Source organism: Tarenaya hassleriana, unplaced genomic scaffold (genome assembly GCF_000463585.1).
Source record: "Tarenaya hassleriana unplaced genomic scaffold, ASM46358v1 Cleome8, whole genome shotgun sequence".
In the NCBI taxonomy this organism is placed as follows: Eukaryota; Viridiplantae; Streptophyta; class Magnoliopsida; order Brassicales; family Cleomaceae; genus Tarenaya; species Tarenaya hassleriana.
In genome coordinates, this window is record NW_010970490.1 from 4,121,814 (window position 1) to 4,142,133 (window position 20,320).

The 20,320-nt window shown below is 36.1% G+C and overlaps 3 protein-coding genes across 3 annotated transcripts; 2 read left to right on the forward strand and 1 right to left on the reverse strand.

Annotated features, from left to right (window-relative positions):
* Positions 1-403: 403 nt before the first annotated feature.
* Positions 404-3,097, reverse strand: LOC104802939 (probable inactive receptor kinase At5g16590). The gene is made up of 3 exons (XM_010526774.2): positions 1,606-3,097; positions 984-1,301; positions 404-887 (listed from the first exon to the last, which is right to left on the reverse strand). The coding sequence occupies exons 1-3, from the start codon at positions 2,885-2,887 to the stop codon at positions 613-615; spliced, it is 1,875 nt and encodes a 624-aa protein (XP_010525076.1). The 5' UTR covers positions 2,888-3,097; the 3' UTR covers positions 404-612.
* Positions 3,098-8,032: 4,935 nt separating this feature from the next.
* Positions 8,033-11,529, forward strand: LOC104802940 (glutamine synthetase nodule isozyme). The gene is made up of 12 exons (XM_010526775.2): positions 8,033-8,303; positions 8,532-8,571; positions 8,665-8,768; positions 8,872-8,920; positions 9,210-9,316; positions 9,447-9,534; positions 10,117-10,245; positions 10,325-10,399; positions 10,569-10,622; positions 10,746-10,783; positions 10,902-11,061; positions 11,168-11,529. Exons 1-12 carry the CDS (start codon positions 8,230-8,232, stop codon positions 11,318-11,320), a joined length of 1,071 nt encoding a protein of 356 aa, XP_010525077.1. The 5' UTR covers positions 8,033-8,229; the 3' UTR covers positions 11,321-11,529.
* Positions 11,530-12,648: 1,119 nt separating this feature from the next.
* Positions 12,649-17,164, forward strand: LOC104802941 (potassium channel SKOR-like). The gene is made up of 13 exons (XM_010526776.2): positions 12,649-13,086; positions 13,648-13,872; positions 14,018-14,081; positions 14,177-14,516; positions 14,638-14,933; positions 15,032-15,112; positions 15,209-15,320; positions 15,377-15,588; positions 15,756-15,944; positions 16,078-16,153; positions 16,236-16,530; positions 16,635-16,762; positions 16,850-17,164. The coding sequence occupies exons 1-13, from the start codon at positions 12,881-12,883 to the stop codon at positions 17,098-17,100; spliced, it is 2,475 nt and encodes an 824-aa protein (XP_010525078.1). The 5' UTR covers positions 12,649-12,880; the 3' UTR covers positions 17,101-17,164.
* The last annotated feature ends 3,156 nt before the right edge of the window (positions 17,165-20,320 follow it).

Below are 20,320 nucleotides of genomic sequence, written 5' to 3' on the forward strand. Positions count from 1 at the left end.
TTGAGCTAAAAAATTGTATAATCCAACAACCAAATTTTACAATTACATATTTACAGTTTTGACAAAAAAAACAAAAAGTCGAATTACATATTTATTTTATTTAATATTTTATTTATAAAAAAAATAAGTCCATAATAGAAAACTTTGAAAACACGAAGACAGAAGACTTTTTTGTCGTTTTATTGTGTAGCCGTGTTCATACCCGATTTTTGCCGTTGACTTCTTATGAAACGTGGGAATCTTAAGAAAATATTTAATATATTTCGAGGTTTTAATTTAATTTACTCCGATATTAAATAATTGTCATTTTTTTTGTAACCGACTGACCAATTCGATTAAAATATTAATGTTTTTATAAATTGGTTAGGTGGAAGGAACAAGGAAAAAGCCACACACTTTACAGTTTATTCACACTCAAACAATGATACTTGTATTTATAAAAATCGATACAAGAAAAGTTTATAAACATTTTATGAAATTCTCAAGCAAAATATAGATATATAAAAAAAAACAAACCCTCTTGGAGAAATGAGCCCCCAAAGAATCAACAAACTATTGAGAAATTGACATTTGGACCAAACAGTTTGAAAACGATCAATTTAGACCCTGGAATCAATCGGATAATGGACTCGCTGAACCGTTGGAACGTGAAATCTCCTCGATGAGTCTAGTGACCTCCGCCATGGACGGACGTTTGTCAGGGTACTGAGCCGTGCAGCCGATACCGATCTTCAATAACCGGATCATGTTCTCGTTGCCATCCGATTGGTACCTTGTGAGCTCCGGATCAAACACATCGGACTGTGATTGTTGCTCGGCCACCGACTGAACCCATCTCGGCAAATCTACGCCTTCTTCGTTTAATTGCTGATGCGTCGGCGACTTGCCTGCCGAGTTACACCAAAACCCGATTCATTACAAGGCAATGTTGATCGTTTCTAACCTAAACAGCAGTTAAAGATTTGCAAGTTCTTGTCTTTTACCTGTAAGCAGTTCAAGAATGAGGACACCAAAGCTGTAGACATCGGCCTTCTGGGAGATTCTGCGAGCATCGGTGACTTCAGGGGCGCGGTATCCATCGATACGGTTAGGTGCAGAGGCGGGGCTGATGAGAGGGGCGAGACAGTAGTCCGAGACCTTAGCCTCGTAGGATTCAGACAAGAGTACGTTAGATGACTTGATGTTCCCGTGAGACGTCATTGTATCACGCGAGTGGATGTAGCTGATCGCTCTGGCTGCTCCTAAGGCTATGCCGGCTCTGGTTTCCCAGTTCAGAGGGGTCCTTCCACTACCTTTGTTCCCTGTACACGAAAACGGTTTAGCAAAATTATGCAAAGATTATCGTGACTGATGAATATGGAACAGATACAGCCATTACAGAACTCGAACACAAGCTGATAGGGATTAGATATAGATATGATCATCATCACAGAATCAGAAACAAGATCACGAGAAGTGATAAGCACCAATGATGCAAAATTAGCTTCTCTGATCCGAAACTAAGATTGAATGAAACAGTGATGGTATCAGCGCAAACCCAATAACCGAAATCGAAAATGCAGTGACGGGTTCGATGAAAAATGAGAACTTGTCCTGTCTTCTTACCATGTAAGAGAGCAGACAAGCTTCCTCTAGGCATGTACTCATAGACGAGAAGCTTTTCATCGCGGCTGAAATAGTAAGCAAGCAATGTGACCAGATTCACATGGCTAAACGACCCTAACATCTGCAATCTCTCCCTGAATTCCTTCTCTGGTACCACCACGTCCCTCAATCGTTTCACAGCCACAACCATTCCATGATCAAAGCTCGCTTTATACGATGACCCTAATGTACCTTTCCCCAAAACCTCGGCCGAAGCCTTCAACAATCCATCCAGATCGAATTCCCCGTATGACTTCACGAAGAACACCAAATCCTTACTCACCGCGGAGCTCGCCGGCTCCGACGCCGCGGCCTTTTCCGGCGGTGGGGCATCAGCCACCGTCTGTTTCGCCACAGCCGCCGTCGAAGTGGCGACAGGAGCTTCCACCCTTCTAGGCTCGATGTTCTCCTCTTTCTTTCTCTTTCTGCATAGCAAGAACAGAATCACCAGAATCAACAACAGGCCGAAAACGCAGGCGATCACTATTCCGGCGATTGCTCCGCCGGATAATTTGTCGCTCTTTCCCGCGGGCGGCAAAGTGGTGTTGCCGCCGCCGCTGCTGCTGCCGCCACAAAGGTCTAAGGGCTTCCCGCAGAGTGAATTTCCTTCGAAAGCATTTCTGGGCAAAACCGATAACCGATCTGGTATCGACCCGTTTAGTTGATTGTACGAAACGTTGAATTGCTGAAGCGGAATCGTAATATCCGGGATCGGACCCGTCAACTGGTTCTGCTCCAAATAAAGAGTCGCCAACCGGGCCGCCGAGTTGACGTTGTCGGGGATCCGACCAGAGAAATTGTTCTGCGCCAAGTTGATCCGGATCAGGTTCGGAAGCGTGAAGAGGAACGCCGGAATCTCGCCGGAAAATGTATTCCCTTGCAGGTACAAATACCGGAGAAGGGTGAGGTTAGCGAAATCCGGCGGGATTGGACCCGTGAGCCTGTTCAAACGAAGGGAGAGGGTCCGAAGCTCTGTGAGGTTGCCAATGGCGATCGGTAACGGACCGGCCATACCCACACCGGGCAGGCGGAGTTCCGTGACCCGATTCGCATCGCAGTGAACCCCGCCCCAAGTACATGGAGGTGCTGAAAGGTTCCAGAGGAGAGGTCGGCCATGGACGCCGTTGCGGAGGGCGATTAGAGCAAGACGGTCGGATTCCAGATCTGAAGTCACCGCCGTGAGACAGAAAAAGAAGAGAGAGGCAAGAGCTCCGGGAGCCCGAAGCTTAGGCCTAAGTTTCATCTTCTCTGTCGGACTGTAACTGTGGTCTTGTCTCGACTACCCTTCAGAACAATTGGTGAAATGGGTTTCCAGAGAATTTCTCGGAATTCTTCGCACTTTTCTACTACGCGTAGAACAGTGTCTGGGTGCAGAGAGAAAGAGAGAGAAAATGGCCGAAAAAAAGGAGGGGAGAGAGAGAGAGAGAGAGACTGCATAAAGGGCAAAGTTACTTCATGAATTTTTCCTTTTTGTATAATGGTTTCTGCCAGTTACAAAAAAATACAGAGAGTCTTTCCAATTTTATATTTGATATTTAAATTATATGTCTCCAGGGAAAAAAAAAATGTACCGTCTCTTTATTTAGGAAAAAATAAAAGGAAAATCATATTTAATTTCATCTAAAATTGCTGATATTGTTTTGATAACAAGAAAGAAAAAATCAGATTAAATCATTAATAAATCATTAAATCAGATTTAAGTTCATAGAAATTAAAAATATTGAAAATGAGACAACCGTATATGTCAATAATGCTCGTTGTCTTTTGTCCGAAAATCTATGCATGTCATGCTATATGCTCCATGTTGCAAAGATTAGTTTGGTGGTTATTCAATTTGGTCAGCTCCTGTCAATTTTCAATTTCGAAATTTAAAATAATTATGATTGTAATATATATATACTATATAAATATTGATTATGATGAAAGTCGGTGATAATATTAATTTTATATTCGGATCCCCCAATATGCAAAAATAGGCATAGTGGGTTCTTACCCAACTGAATTCACTATGGCCCAGTCCCATTTTAATTAAAGAAAAGCCTCTTATTTTCAAGCCCAATAAAAAGGCCCAATTAATATTTTCCATTAAAATAATACTCTTTCAAGCCCAATAAAAAGGCCCAATTAATATTTTCCATTAAAATAATACTCCTTCAAGCCCAATAAAAAGGCCCAATTAATATTTTCTATTAAAAATACACTCCTTCAAGCCCAACAAAAGGCCCAATTAATATTTCCATTTAAATACACCCTTTAAAGCCCAATAAAAGGCCCAATTAATATTTTCCATTTAAATACACCCTTTAAGTCCAATAAAAGGCCCGATTAATATTTTCCACTAAAAATAACACTTCAAGCCCAATTTTGATTTTTTTTTTCATTATAAAAACACTTAGAATTGTCGTTGCTTAAGATAATCAATTTTTTCATGTTATGTATACATAATCCTCGTAACAGATATATGGCATCATTTCAAAACCCTAGAGCCAATGAAATTATTGTTATTATTAATTATAACACGAATTGGACCGCCCTTCCTGCAATATGAACGATTTTAAGATTAACTTGAAATCAAACGTTTTGCTCGAATAAAATATTTCTTGTCATTTTGCCCTCAAATAATGCCGTACCATCACATTAGATAATATTGTTTTAGCAAATACACATAATATAATAAATATTTTTAATAATTTACTTTATATTAGATGGACTGGATGATGCATTAGTTTATTTTCGCACGAAAAAATATTGTGGTTCGTTGGACTATTCGATTACTGTACGAAACATCATAGCGATTGCATAGTTGATCCAAACTTCAAATCAAAATAATGGGCCGTTTTTAATAATAATGATAATAATGAATGTAGATGAAATTTTGGATTGAGAAAATAAATTATGTTTAGTCCAATACCCTATTGATCTATGTCTTCTGTTTGACCGCGTTTACGTTATTTCAGCGTCGTTTATAAGAATACATTAGAAGATTGAATATGGATACATTGGTTGATGTGTGATATTGTGGTTTTATTAATAAAATCTTAACAATAAAGAAATCATATAATGTTGAATGCGGACTATTCGCTTACAATACTATAAAATGATTTGTCAAAACGCACAAGTTGGAAGTTAGGAACAAGGCATCATTTCAACGAAGCCATAGTTAGATAGAAGCCAAATGAAATTATTATTATTATTATTATTATAAAACAAGTTGGACAATCTTATGCAATGAGAGAAGAAGGAATAACCAATGAAGACAAGAGCATATGAACAAATTAAATTATAATAAAGAAAAAGGAAACAAAATAGCACAAAGTCACGGGGGGACATTTGACCGAGGAAAGACCGATAACTTCAATGCTTATCGGGTTTGATCATATAAATGTCCAAGCTTGGGATACTTCCGTATCACAAAACTATCATATATATATATATATATGTATGTATATGTAGATAGAGAGTAATCTGATGAGGGTTTTTGGTGAAATGATGGGAACAGGAGCATTCGCGGCAATGGCGGTATTGGGAAGAGTGGATAAAGCGTTGGCAACGAAGGGAGTTTCAATATCAGTAGCTCCACTTGGTGCAGTCTCTGCAATTCTCTTCACCTCCCCCACAAAAATCTTATATATATATATATATATATATATATATATATATATATATATATATATTTGATAATCTTCATTGGTCTTTCACCCACCTACATAGAAAAATAAACATATATATATATATATATTACGCATGTAAGATAAAAAAAATAAAGGAGATTTTATTTATAACACCTTCGACCAACTTGTATGTAAAATCATGCATAAAATTAATATTATTTTTACGGAATTATTTGAAATAAATAAATTTATATTAATTATACTCACCTAACATATATATACATATATACATATATATATATTAGATTTAGCTTGCAGTCATCGACCTATTATGCATTTGACATTATTATATGTAGAACGTTCGCCCAACTTGTATGCACCACTTGCAATTTTCATAAAAGAAAAAGAAAAAAAGTTCGTACCACTTTCAAAAGTTAAGACGACAAAAATCGAATAATACGAGAAAAAAAAAATCACATTATCATGACTTTGTTTATCGCATAACGTGATAACGGAGAAGACAGATAAAAATAATACAATATTTTTAAAATTTTAATTTCCATAACTAATATTTGTTAAGGATGAACCAATAAATTTATAAGAAGACGGAAATTCAACCAATAAAATATATATATATATATGTATTATTGATTTGCTTTTTAGATATTAATACCTGTTTAAATTAATCTTAAATTACATCATAATGATGATGCATCTACCTTTTTATTGTTTTCTAATAATAAAATTCGACAAATATTACACTATAATGCAATCATCACTCCGAGCCTCCGAGGCCCTTGGATTTTGTCGGATCCTGAAAAAATATTATAAATATAATTTTATTTGATTGTGCTCGGAATTTAAAATTGATGATATTTGACTACACCACTTGCAATTTAGACATCATGACCAAATTTATTTTAATTATATTTCACATTTCTCTTTTCTTATTTTGAATACTATGACAATTAGTCATCGTGGCCAAATTTATTATAATAATATTTCACCACTTAAGATATATAAAAGCTAAATAGATAATTATATTTTAAATTAATTATTTAAAATTTGATATATTACAATCTTATTTAAATATAATATAATAGAAAATAAAAACTGAAATGTATTTTAAGATAACTATTTTTATAAATTTTTTAAGTAAAATTTGATATATAAAAATAGAATAAATATATTTTTTTTAAAATATAAGATTGAAATTATTTGCAAAACCAAACCGAAACATAATTAAAATTTGAAATATCCACCCTTTAATCGTCACAAATAAATTTTAGTTTCCTCTGCAAAAAAAAAATAAAAAATAAAAACATCATAGTCACATGATCTGTTTGAAAGGGTGTAATGTGCGCTTCCAATGGTCACCATTAAGTATCCGGGGACAAATTCGTCGGTGTGTAATCCGATATGTTCGTCCAATTATATTTCATTTAATACTTATATTAAATTAAAAAAATGTTATAAATTTTCAAAAAAAAAAATCAAATTTTCCATGGAATTATATGTAGAAATGACCGGGTAAAATATTTTCTCATATTCCACCGAGAACATCTCATGTCTATAGTCCGCGGTTGGTTTGGAATGAAATTATATATTTATCGGTTCAAAAATACATATAATATGAGATAACATTTATGGTTGGGATAAAAACACTCAAGACATGTAATATGAAATCAAATTATTAATGATAACAATTAGCTGTCCCAATAATATTCATTCTATTGGGAAATTGATGTTTGTATTTGTTAAAAAAAAGTATGGTATAAATATAACCATAAGATAAAAAAAAATGTTGGATGGAATTAGAGACATTTAATCTTTTTTATTATAAGATTCCTTAGACGAGAATCTATAAAAGAGGAGCAAAGATATAGGTAGATGATGCTGACGTCTCACCCACTCCACCTCATGTTGTAACCCCTAACTTTGGGGAATATCATTCATTTCCAAAAACACGGGCCGTACAATGAACCTTACCTACGTATCTATATATATATATATATATATATATAAAGTTAATTTGACTTGTTGGGGCTTTTGAGAGGTAGGGTTTCACACATGTTTAACTTTGCTTTTGTGTATAAAAACTGCATTATCACTAATGACTTTTTTGTGGAAACGAAATCATCCCCTTGGGATTTTCCTAAGCTTCATATATTGTTATATGTATATGATTTAGAATATAAATTCTAATCGGATTTTAAGTTTACCTTATACGGTCCATATATATCCAATAGATTCCTTTTGACCTCTTATTACTTGATATACATATATATATATGTATATATAGGCTTGATATAGACCAAAGTTTCCATATAACTTTGAAACAATCTACATGGAGTTTTTATGATAGGTTTGGTTTCATATGGAATGTGTCTCCTCTCGTATTCGGAGTCGTTTGGTAAGAAATCGCCCCCGAGAAGGGTTAGGTGACGAATTTAAGTCTACCTCGCCAACTAGGTCATCCGATTTTTTTTATTTATCAAAATGTATATATATGCAGTAAAACAAATTTAATTTAAAATTAATATAACCGAATTTTAAAAATGAAAAATTGAATGGAAATAGTTTTTTTTATACTTGATAAAAATCCAACACTAAATCATTGAACCAAAAATAAATATAAAATTTGAATGAGTTTTTGAAAACATTAGAAGATCAACCGAAATCTAATGACGAAAATGCAAAGAAGAAAGTGAAAAAAAAAAAGGAACAGATCCCGTTAGAACCGAAGCAAAGATAGAATCTTAAAACGCGAGAATCCATCAGAATCTCCTCATACTTCGCACTTATAATATACCCCGATATTCCCGATTCCTCCATTTTTAGCCCAAAATCCTCCCTCTCCCTCTCTCTCTCTCTATATAAACACCCTTCCGAAGAGAAACCGAGTCATTCAACTCAGACTTCAGATTCAGAATCTCAAGTTTTTTTCCTCTGAAGTTTCAGATTTATCACGAAAATGTCTCTCCTTTCTGATTTGATCAATCTCAACCTCTCCGACTCCACGGAGAAGGTGATCGCCGAGTACATATGGTCAGAACCCCCCTCTTTTGCATACGATTCATGTGCTTTATTATCTTCCGATTTCGAAATATGCGTTTGCGTTTGCGTTTGCGTTTGCGTTTGAGGATCCCATTTTTTTTTCATGGATTCAAGAACTTGAACAGTGTAAAAAAAGAAGATGAGACCTTTTCATTGAGAAATCATTTTGAAAATATATACAAAGATTTTGGAACAATACCCATGATTTTTATTGAACAGGATCGGTGGATCAGGACTGGACATGAGGAGTAAAGCAAGGGTAAATACGATTTTCTCTGTCCTTTCAGTTCCTATTAGCGTTAGATAACGTGAAATATGATTAGGGATGACGTGTTTAACCATGGACGTGCAGACTTTGCCGGGACCGGTGACGGACCCGTCGGAGCTGCCGAAATGGAACTACGACGGTTCGAGTACCGGCCAAGCTCCCGGCAACGACAGTGAAGTCATCCTCTAGTACGTTGTCTAGATTTTATTCTTTTTTTTTTTTTTAATTTTGGGTTTATTTGTTAGATTTATTTAGCTAATCATCATGGGTTTTGTTCTTTGTTTTTCGTAGTCCTCAAGCTATTTTCAGAGACCCCTTCAGGAGAGGCAACAACATCCTTGTAAGATCAAACGCTTCTTTGCTTCCGATATATATTTTTTTCAACTTTTTAATCCGAAAAATATAAAAAAATTCCCCTGTAAATGATGCTTTTGTAGTATCTGCTTCTATTTATGTTAGAAAGCATTGATCTTTACAATAAAGAGTCTTTTTTTTTTAAAAAATTTATCATTTTTTAAATCGTTCATTTACTAGATTCGTAGAAAGCATGGATCTTTACAATAAAAATGTTTTTTTTAAAAAGTTATCGTATTTTGTTATCGTTTATTGACTGGAAATGTCGATGGTAGGTGATGTGTGATGCGTACACGCCGGCCGGAGAGCCGATCCCGACAAACAACAGACACGCGGCGGCGAAAATCTTCAGCCACTCTGATGTCGTCGCGGAAGAGCCTTGGTTTGTAAAATTATTCTCTGTTCTTCGTTTATATGTATATATTATTATTGATCTCTTACTTTGATCCATGATTGTGTTTTCTGAATCTCAAATTAGGGTTTTTTTCCTTTGATTTGGGGGGAAATATCAGGTATGGAATCGAACAAGAGTACACGTTGTTGCAGAAGGACATTAAGTGGCCGGTTGGTTGGCCCGTCGGTGGCTTCCCTGGTCCTCAGGTAAAATTTCCGGCGAATCTTTTGCGTATCATTTCGTTAAGGAACCGCTGATTCAATCCAAAATCCGAATCCCAGAATTTGATTTTGTGGGGGAAAAATGAAAATTTCCGGAGATATAGAGATAGTTAGTTAAACCCAGAATCAGAAACCCTAGATTCCGTTGCTTCTTTTCCTGAGAATTCGGTAGTAAAGTTTGGATTTTCCCCCGTAATTTAAAAAACCCAGAATTTGATTTTGTGGAAAAAATGAAAATTTCCAGAGCTGTTGGGATGTGTCTGTTTTTGATGACCCAGAATCAGAAACCCTAGATTCCGTTGCCTCTTTTCCTGAGAAAGTTTGGATTTTCCCTGTAAATTTTAAGAGACCCAGAATTTGATTTTGTGGAGAAAACGAAATTTTGCATAGATGCAGGGATATTTCTGTTGAATATGCCAATTAGTTAAACACAGAATCAGAAACCCTAGATTCCATTGCTTCTTTCCGTGAGAATTCGGTAGTAAAGTTTGGATTTCCCCCCTAATTTCTAGAGTCTGTGACTCTGTGAGAAACTTTCTGATTATTGTTCGTCATTCTGCGTCGCAGGGCCCATACTACTGTGGAGTCGGTGCGGACAAAGCCTTTGGAAGAGACATTGTAGATTCTCACTACAAGGCCTGTCTTTACGCCGGCATCAGCGTCAGTGGCATCAATGGCGAAGTCATGCCCGGACAGGTAACTCAGTCGATCGAAACATGGATTAACAGAGAACGATGACCCAAAATCGATAACTTGCGATTTGAAATCATTGCAGTGGGAGTACCAAGTCGGCCCTGTTGTTGGCATCTCAGCCGGAGATCAGCTCTGGGTTTCCCGTTACATCCTCGAGGTATATATAAACTCCGATGTGGCTTTCATGTATCAATTCTGTCGAGTTTCGGATTCAAATTCGATAAAAGCTTCGTCCTTTTATCGAGTTTGAAGCATTACGTGTTTCTGTACACATCTTCGCCATATCGTCAACATTTGGTTGAAGTGTTTCTGTTTGATCTGAACAGAGGATCACAGAGATTGCTGGAGTTATTCTGTCTTTCGACCCCAAGCCGATTAAGGTCGGACTTCCGAATTTCACTTCCTTGTTTCTTCTTAGATTCGATGAGGAAATAAGGAATCCTATGACCAATCCATCTTCTGGTCGGTTCATTTAACATTGTTGTTTCCTTTTCTGTCTTCAGGGTGATTGGAACGGTGCCGGGGCACACACCAACTACAGGTACTTCACAACAATGTTGTCCTAAAACTGGATTGAATCACTGTTTTTGGAACCCGAAACTCTATTTTATGGTTTAGCTGTGTGGTTATAGCTGGTTTTGAGAGGGGTTTTTTTGCAGTACGAAATCAATGAGAAACGAAGGAGGGATGGAGATTATAAAGAAAGCGATAGAGAAGCTCGGGTTGCGTCACAAGGAACACATCTCGGCTTACGGAGAGGGCAATGAACGACGTCTCACCGGAAAGCACGAGACTGCTGATATCAACACCTTCTTATGGGTACCAAAAAAGAAATTCCGAAATCTGAAACCCTTTTAAGTATTTGCGTTACAGATCAATGAACCTGACTTAGAATTTGACGAGTATTTCCGACGGGTTTTGGCAGGGCGTAGCGAATAGAGGAGCGTCGATAAGGGTGGGTCGGGACACGGAGAAGGAAGGGAAAGGGTATTTCGAGGACCGGAGGCCGGCTTCCAACATGGATCCTTACATTGTCACCTCCATGATTGCAGAGACTACCATTCTCTGGAAACCATGAAGATGATGATGATGATGATGATGATGATGGGCAAACATTACAAATTCCAGAACTGATATCAGTTTCATTGTTCCTTGTCTCGTCTTTGTGTCCCTCTTTTTTTTTTTCTTTTTTTTTTAGTTTGAAAGAAAGATTCTCGATATTTTTCTTTCTTCCATGAATCCCTTTTGTATTATATTCACGAAGTTTGTCCAGAGCCGTTTGATAACTCTGAGGGGTCCTATTCAATAAATATATATATATATATATATATACACACACCAACATTTAGTGTATTCACATATTTAATTAGGTATACCAATAAAATAAATATTATTCATCCTTTGATGATTTAACCGGTAAAACGGTAACACAAAATATTTATTTTATCCCGAGTTCGAATCTCAAATTGGGAAGGAAAATATAATTTTAATTACATGACTTGTTTCTATTCCCGAAATTAGTATGGCATCGATATAAGATACCTGATTATCCAAATAAATAAATAAATATTAGTCTGTTAATGGCTCGGTTACTTTGATTGATTATGATTTATGAGCATTATTAATATATCGACTGGTCAGAAACTACTCTTCCTATGTGGTAATTTACTTGGACAAGAAGCAATGCATATACACATGTTCAACCAAATTAAAAAACAAATTATTTTTCATTTTTTTAAATCCAATTGCATATATATATATATATATATATATATATATATATATATATATATGAAAGGGTTGGAAGCCCAGATAGGCCCATTAAAAAGGCCCATCGTAAACTCTGCAAACCCAAAACGTGGCCCAAACACATTTACGCCCGCCCGCCCGCAAAACTTGACGGTCAAGGGTAATGGAGGGAGAAATTTCTTGAACTCTTAATAATTATAAAACGCAATAAAAAAAATATATAATAGAAAGTATTAAAAAGAACCATTAAACAAATGCACGTGTGCGAATGGCGCATGCCAAAAGGAGACGAATTCGGACCACGTAAATTACAAGAAATTGCAATTGGGCCACTGACGTAAGCTTATTAATTAAACTCTTTAATTGTGCCAACGGGTTTTTTCCCCATTGACATGCTGACTAATATAGTGACTAAAAAAGGAAAAAAAAAGTTGAATAAAACAGCCAAAGTTAAATTCGGTTAACCCACGTTCGATTAAATCAATTCCCCCATTATCCTTTTTTTCTTTTGCATTAATCAATAATCCCGACCTAATCAAAACCACTAATCTCTTCATTATCATCACTACAGAAATTTTGATATGTTATTATTATAAGATGGTGTGCGTATATAAATATATATAAATACCGAAAATGCATTTTGTCTCCATCGCACAAGACCTATAAATCCCCCCCCCCTTTCAACTCAATCGAGGAGGCTCATCGGGAAACTCAGTTTCTGTTTGCTCTCAAATAATTTCAAACTCACAGACGCACAGAGACCGAGGGAGAGAGAGAGATTGCCTTCTTCGATCTTTTTTTTTTGATAATTGGTACCCCAAAGTGGTGTCTTCTTCGATCTTCGGTTACCGGAAAACCGTTTTGCTCGGAGTCGTCGGAATCGGAGTATATGGGAAACGACGATTATCGCCGGAGCGAGGACTCGGAGGAATACGAGGTGGAGGATCTGAGGGATGGGATTGTTGCGTCGCGTGGCAGCAGATTCAACCTCCTCTCCAATTTCTTGGGGTTAGATTTCGCCGGAAACGGCCGGAAAACCGTCTTCGATGGCATCAGAGACATCTCCCGAGGCTCCATCGTCCATCCCGATAACCGGTAATTCGAATTTCAAATCTGCAGTTCCATTTCTCTCCTTTCTAGAATTTCAAATATTTGCATTTCCGCCCCGTTTAGTCTTATCGTTCCTAAATATATCCCCTAAAATATATCAACGTAACTTGCACTTGCAGTTTGGGTCTTTTACGTGAATATGTTAGATTATAAAGATATGGGGTCAAAATGTAATTAAAGTATAAGCTCAGGGGTTTGACTGTGGTTTAGTCTTCCGATTTCGCCTCTTTCTCGGTCGTCCGTCCATTTCCTTTCAACCGAGTTTCTGTCATTTTGAGAGGGACGACGTGGATTTCCCGCCATTTCGTGACACGTGGCAGAGGTTGCAACGTACAGGTCATCCGTTGTGTCATTTTTAATTAATGTTGCATGGAAATCTAACGGTTGCAACTCATACACGTCGGCTTTCTTGATCGGACGGTTAGAACCGCTTTGTCTTGATTTCCTAGTCGAGAGAAGTACAGTCATTTTGAGTTCTAAAATCTTGAGAAAATCTTTTGGCTCTGGACAAGATCCTGTCGGAATCTCATGTCGTTGTTCTTGCAGGTGGTACAAGGCATGGACGATGTTCATACTGGTATGGGCACTTTACTCTTCTTTCTTCACTCCGTTTGAGTTTGGCTTCTTCAGAGGGTTACCAGAGAACCTCTTTGTTCTGGACATTGTTGGGCAAGTGGCCTTTCTAGTAGACATTGTCTTGACATTCTTCGTGGCCTATAGAGACAGTCGCACGTATAGAATGGTGTATAGGCGCAGTTCTATTGCTATAAGGTTCGTCTCTGCCTTTTCCCTTCCTCTGAAATTTGTCTTATTTGTTAAAAGCCCTTTGTCACAAGAAATTCATTGCAGCTCGAGAGCTTCGTAATGGAATATTAGTGGAATCTTGAGTAAAGGTCTAATGGCTGTTACCTTTCAGGTACCTGAAATCGAGTTTTGTCATTGATTTACTCGCTTGCATGCCATGGGATAACATCTACAAAGTAAGTTTCTTTCCGTCTCATTTTGGTACCTCCTTCATAATCGCGCGGTTGCATCTCTTTTACAAAGCCGTGTCATTTGTTTCCACTTTGCAAAGGCTGTAGGTGAAAGAGAAGAAGTGAGATACCTGTTGTGGATCAGATTATATCGGGTGAACAAACTCGTCGACTTCTTCCAGCAAATGGAAAAGGATATACGGATCAATTATCTGTTCACTAGGATTGTCAAACTTATATTCGTCGAGCTCTATTGCACTCACACCGCCGCCTGCATCTTCTATTTCTTGGCCACGACTCTGCCTGCTTCTCAAGAAGGGTACACGTGGATTGGAAGCTTGAAGATGGGGGATTATGGTTATTCTAGTTTCAGAGATATCGATATCTGGACACGATATACAACTTCCATGTATTTTGCAATCGCCACTATGGCAACTGTCGGTAAGTTCACTGATATCGGAGCTTGGTGATTTGTCCGTTGATTGATGTGATATCGGTGTAAAGCGGCTGCCAGATGCTTGAGTATCTATGTTTTTTAATGTCGATATTGTTACTGCTGCAGGTTATGGAGATATACATGCTGTGAATGTGCGGGAAATGATATTCGTGATGGTCTACATTTCATTCGACATGATTCTAGGTGCTTATTTGATAGGTAACATGACAGCTTTAATCGTTAAAGGGTCGAAAACAGAAAGGTTCCGGGATAAGATGGCCGATATCATGAAGTACATGAACAGAAATAAACTTGGGAGAGGAATCCGGAATCAAATCACTGGCCATTTCCGCTTGCAGTACGAGAGTAGCTACACTGAGGAAGCTGCTCTTCAGGATATACCGATATCTATTCGTGCTAAGGTGCAGATTTTCATTCTTCATCACAATTTTTTGAATTGGATTTATGGATGGAGAAGAAAAATGAAGCCTGATGATTTATTTTAACATCTTTACATCAGATCGCTCAAACTTTATACATGCCATATATCGAAAAGATCCCCCTCTTCGACGGGTGTTCATCGGAATTCATAAATCAAATCGTAAGCTTTTTCTCTGAAGATGTATATTAAATTTTCAGGTAACCGAGTATATGTAATTCTTTTCACATATAACGCAGAGACACTCTCTTGTTACAGGTCATAAGACTACATGAAGAGTTTTTCCTCCCGGGAGAGGTTATATTGGAGCAAGGGAGCGTTGTGGATCAATTATATTTCGTTTGTCATGGTGTACTGGTAAGTTCCTTTGGTCATGTTACTAGTCTCCTTAACAAATGATTTGTCTTGTCTGAAACACTCATCTAGTGAAACAAAATTTTGTAAACGAAGAGATAGTTGCACTTTTACAGCCAGATAGTTCCTTCGGGGAAATCTCGATCCTGTGTAACATTCCTCAACCTTACACAGTTCGGGTTTCTGAACTATGCCGGCTTCTAAGACTTGATAAGCAATCTTTTATGAATATTCTCGAGATATATTTTCACGATGGACGAAAAATCCTCAACAATCTCCTCGAGGTAAACCTCACCTCCCTGATTCCGGTATAAATATGAACCAGAAGTTCTTGCATTTACAGATTTCTGTCAATTTGGCTATCAAGGTTTTTTTTTTTTTTTTTTTTTTTGTCTTTATGAAGAATCCAAGTGAAGCTTTTTCTCACATGCCCTGTCTGAAAATATTACAGGGAAAAGAATCAAACGTCCGGATTAAGCAACTGGAGTCCGATATTACATATCACATCGGCAAGCAAGAGGCAGAACTGGCGTTGAAGGTGAATAGTGCGGCCTACTATGGAGATCTCTACCAGCTTAAAAGTCTGATCCGAGCCGGGGCTGACCCGAATAAGACCGATTATGATGGAAGATCACCTTTGGTAAGCTCAAGCTTCTCGATCTCTTTTGTCGATAACTGATTCTTCTGTTAGTCAATTAACACTCTGAAAAAGAATCCCGAACTATGAAATGGCTCGCCGAAATGTGTTAACTGATGTACTCTTTTCTAAACAGCATCTCGCTGCCTCTAGAGGATATGAAGATGTTACGCTCTATCTCATTCAAGAAGGAGTAGATGTCAACTTCAAAGGTAACCGAACACGGAATGGATATTTCTACAACGTTGACAGCTCTGCAAAAAAATCTGATGGACCGGGAATGTTTTAATGCAGATAAACTGGGAAACACGCCGTTATTAGAAGCAATAAAGAACGGGAATGATCGAGTGGCATGTTTACTAGTGAAAGAGGGAGCCTCGTTGGATATAGAGAACGCGGGAACGTTCCTTTGCACGGTGGTTGCAAAGGGCGACAGCGATTTTCTCAGAAGACTTCTGGAGAACGGAATAGATCCGAATTCCAAAGACTACGATCACAGGACGCCACTCCATGTCGCTGCTTCCGAAGGATTGTATCTTATGGCGAAGCAGTTGGTCCAGGCCGGTGGTTTTGTTCTTGCAAAGGACAGGTATACTACTATCGGAAAAACAACATTTTCGATGCCAAACATTGTATTCTTCGTTACCTTAACTGATTATTTATTTTACCGTCCGTTGAACGATTGATGAAAAGATGGGGGAACACTCCTCTGGATGAAGCCATGGCTTGTGGGAACAAGAACTTGATAAAACTACTCGAGGACGCTAAAGCTTGTCAGATTTCTGCATTTTCGACCAGCTCCAAAGAACTGAAAGTGAAAGGTAATTCTCACTCCTGGCTTGTGGGAACTGATTTGTAATAACCAGATTTAAATGCCTTGTAATACAAGCAAGTGTCACTTGTTGCAGAAAAGGTGCAGAGGAAGAAATGCACGGTGTATCCGTACGATCCAAGGGAGGAAGAGAAGAGAAAGAGAAAGAGGAGAGGGGTGGTGCTGTGGGTGCCGGAAACCATGGAGGAACTGATAAAAACGGCGGCGGAGCAACTGGAGATTTCAGATTCAGATTCCTCTGACTTGTTCTTGTTGTCGGAAGATGAAGGTAAGATTAGTGATGTAGATATGATTCACGATGGTCAGAAACTGTATTTGATATTTTGAACAAACACTATTATTATTATTATTATTCGTTTAATAATGGTTTTTACTTCATAAAATAAATAAATACTCCCATAATCATAATGTTTTGATTCTTTGTTGGGCTTAGCTCAATAGGTTATTGGCATTGGGTTTGGCCCATTACAGAAACATCTCTTTTACTTTGCAAAATATTTCATAGGGAAAATCATAATCCCCAAACAATCAAATTAAATATTAAAGGAAAGTCAGAAAATTTTACATTTTGTCCAATTTATTATATTTTTTTACTCATTCTCGGATCAGTTGTTGAATATTTATTTGAAACTATAGTCGTATTTGTACAAATCTATAAATAGCTGAAATTAAAAAACAATGTTGGTTAGTAAATTCTGTCTTGGGTTTCATAACACAATTCAATGATGATATATCATAAAATCCTTGGAATTTATCATTTCTCTTCCCGTGAATAATAACATGGAACCTATAGATAATTAACCATGTGGACACATATAAGAAAAGGAAATACATCATATATATATATATATATATGTATATATATCGGAATAAGGGCATGCTCCATTTTCGGACAAGGAATTTGTCATGGCCGTAAAGAATTCTGTTTTAGATGATGGATTATATGCATTATTGGAATTAATAAAGCAGGGTTAATTAGTGTGTCACTGTCAAATATAAACATATATCTCGAAACCTATATTATATATATATATATATGTGTGTGCTTTCTAAATCCAAATAAAGATTTATGAAATGAATGAGATGTATATAGGTTTGAACGAAGAGAGTCAGCAAAAGTTACTACATGGTTACTGTCGTGTATAAAAGGACGATGCATTGCATGCATGCATGCAAATATCATATGGTCATAATACCCTCATGATATGCAGCTTTATAGTAGTAAGTAGCTTTGTTTCTCTGACTTTATTTTTTTATTTATTTATTGTAGTTTCTTATTATATGTCAGACGAGATAAATAAATAAAAATCCAGACTTTCAAAAGCGGATAGATAGAGAGAGAAATGGCTTTGGAAAAAGCACTTTATGAAAATATTTACTTTTACAGCTTTTGAAATTCATTTTACACATATATTATTATATATATGTGTGTGAATTTATTGTAATTGTCTTTATGTGTGTGTGTGTGTGGGAGGAGAAATAAAAAAATAAAAAAATAAAAATAAATAAAAAAAGATCAATCATAAAGCAATCGATTACAAAATGATTTCCTCACATCTCACATCAGACCGTCTTTTCTGCGATTGCCAGAAAAGTCCTGTGCCCTTCTGTCCCTTCGCATTTATCACTCTCTTTTCAAAGAAATGGGCCTTTTCTTGCGTCTAACCACACCGCACCATTACTCCTTCCCACACCCCCTCCCCCCTCTCTCTCTCTCTCTATACACACACATATCTCTCTCTCTCTATACACACACACACACACACATATATATATATATATATATGCATGCATGTTTACTGCATCAAACAAAAAGAAAATCAAAGATGACAATTCAACTGAAGAATAATTGTACTCGAATTCACTCTAAAAGTAACTGAAATATTTTAACATTTCTAAATTGAAAAACCATCTTTTTACAAAACCTAAACTATCTACTCCTACTTACAGATCTATGCATGCACACATATAGTTTCATCCTTGAAATGTTTCAAAATTGTATTTAATTCATCATGCAATATTTGCACATATATATATAGATATAGTCGGTATTCTTATTTATAGATATTTGTTCCTTCATTTTTAACTAACTCGTTACACTTTAAGCGAATTCATATTGCTTAGTTTTATATATTGTCCATTTTTGGTAAATTTCATTTCTCCATTTACTTATTGAACCTCTTGTATATTCAACTCAACGAATATGCTTTATATGATACGTCTATTTCATATATATATATACATATATCTAAATTAATAGGCCTATATATATGTGTGTATGTATATATATAAACAAGAGCCAAAGTTCTTGTCGCAATCTCATATTTATTTAGATATGACATATAAATGATACAGACATGGTATTTTAGAAATTTTAAATCATCAGTATATTATATCAACATAGTTCTCTCAATGGTCATCTTTGAACCCGATTTTAATTAATATTCCGAAATTTTTTCAAGATTTCATTAGTTTTTTTTAAGTTTCATACGACTAGATCCGGTACAGTTCCGTAATCATTGTAATTAAATCAAAACATAAAATATTGAAATTTTGAATTATACATATATATATATATATATATATGATTGGGTACTTGGATCCTATACATATATATATAGTCGGTTTGTGTTCGGACAACAACATTGGTGGGTGTCACAGTACATTCTTTGGTGTTGAGTCCTATTTCACTCTCAACATATTCCGAATAAAAAATGAAAGGTATAAAAATGTCATTCACAATTCAATAATATATAATGACAATAACGATAATAATAATAAATAAATAAATAAGTAAATAAGTAAATAAAGTGGAGCCAAGAGGCCATCACATCTCTCTCACTTGTAGACAGTGTTGTTGGTTAATGAGACAACTACAACACCTTAATGCCACATCTCATTCTTCCCAATCTTAGGTCTTGTCCATCGCTTGAAGCAACCCCCCACGGTACAATTTGCCAATCCTATAGGCCCCACACCCCTTGTTTTTTTAATTATATATATTAATTTCAGATCATATATTGACAAAAGGAATATATATGGATGAATTTTATTCCAATTCTCCAAGGATGAAAAAAATAATAATTTTATATTCCTTTTTATGTAAAAAGACGTTCCAAAAATAATTGTTTGGAACATCTTTTCATATATTTCTTATTAGCTTCACAAAATTTGAAATACAAGTTTTCTTAAAAAAATATTTAGTGTAAGTTCATACAAAAGCATTTATATTTGCTGAATTTACCTTGCCAATGTTGAATAAACCGGACAGCTTTTGGTCCGTATCCCAATATATAATATTTAATAACGTAATTTAAAAATAATATGCAGCCCATATATAATATTTAATTAGGTAGTTAAAATCATTAATGTCAAATCACATTCTCATCGTCATGTTTGAACCTAGAGACTCGAATACAGAAGGCACTGAAAAACGATGGCACTATTTTCACATATGTATGAATCATGGAGATACACACACATGACACAACTAATATATATATATATATATATATATATATATATATATATATATATATTTACGAGA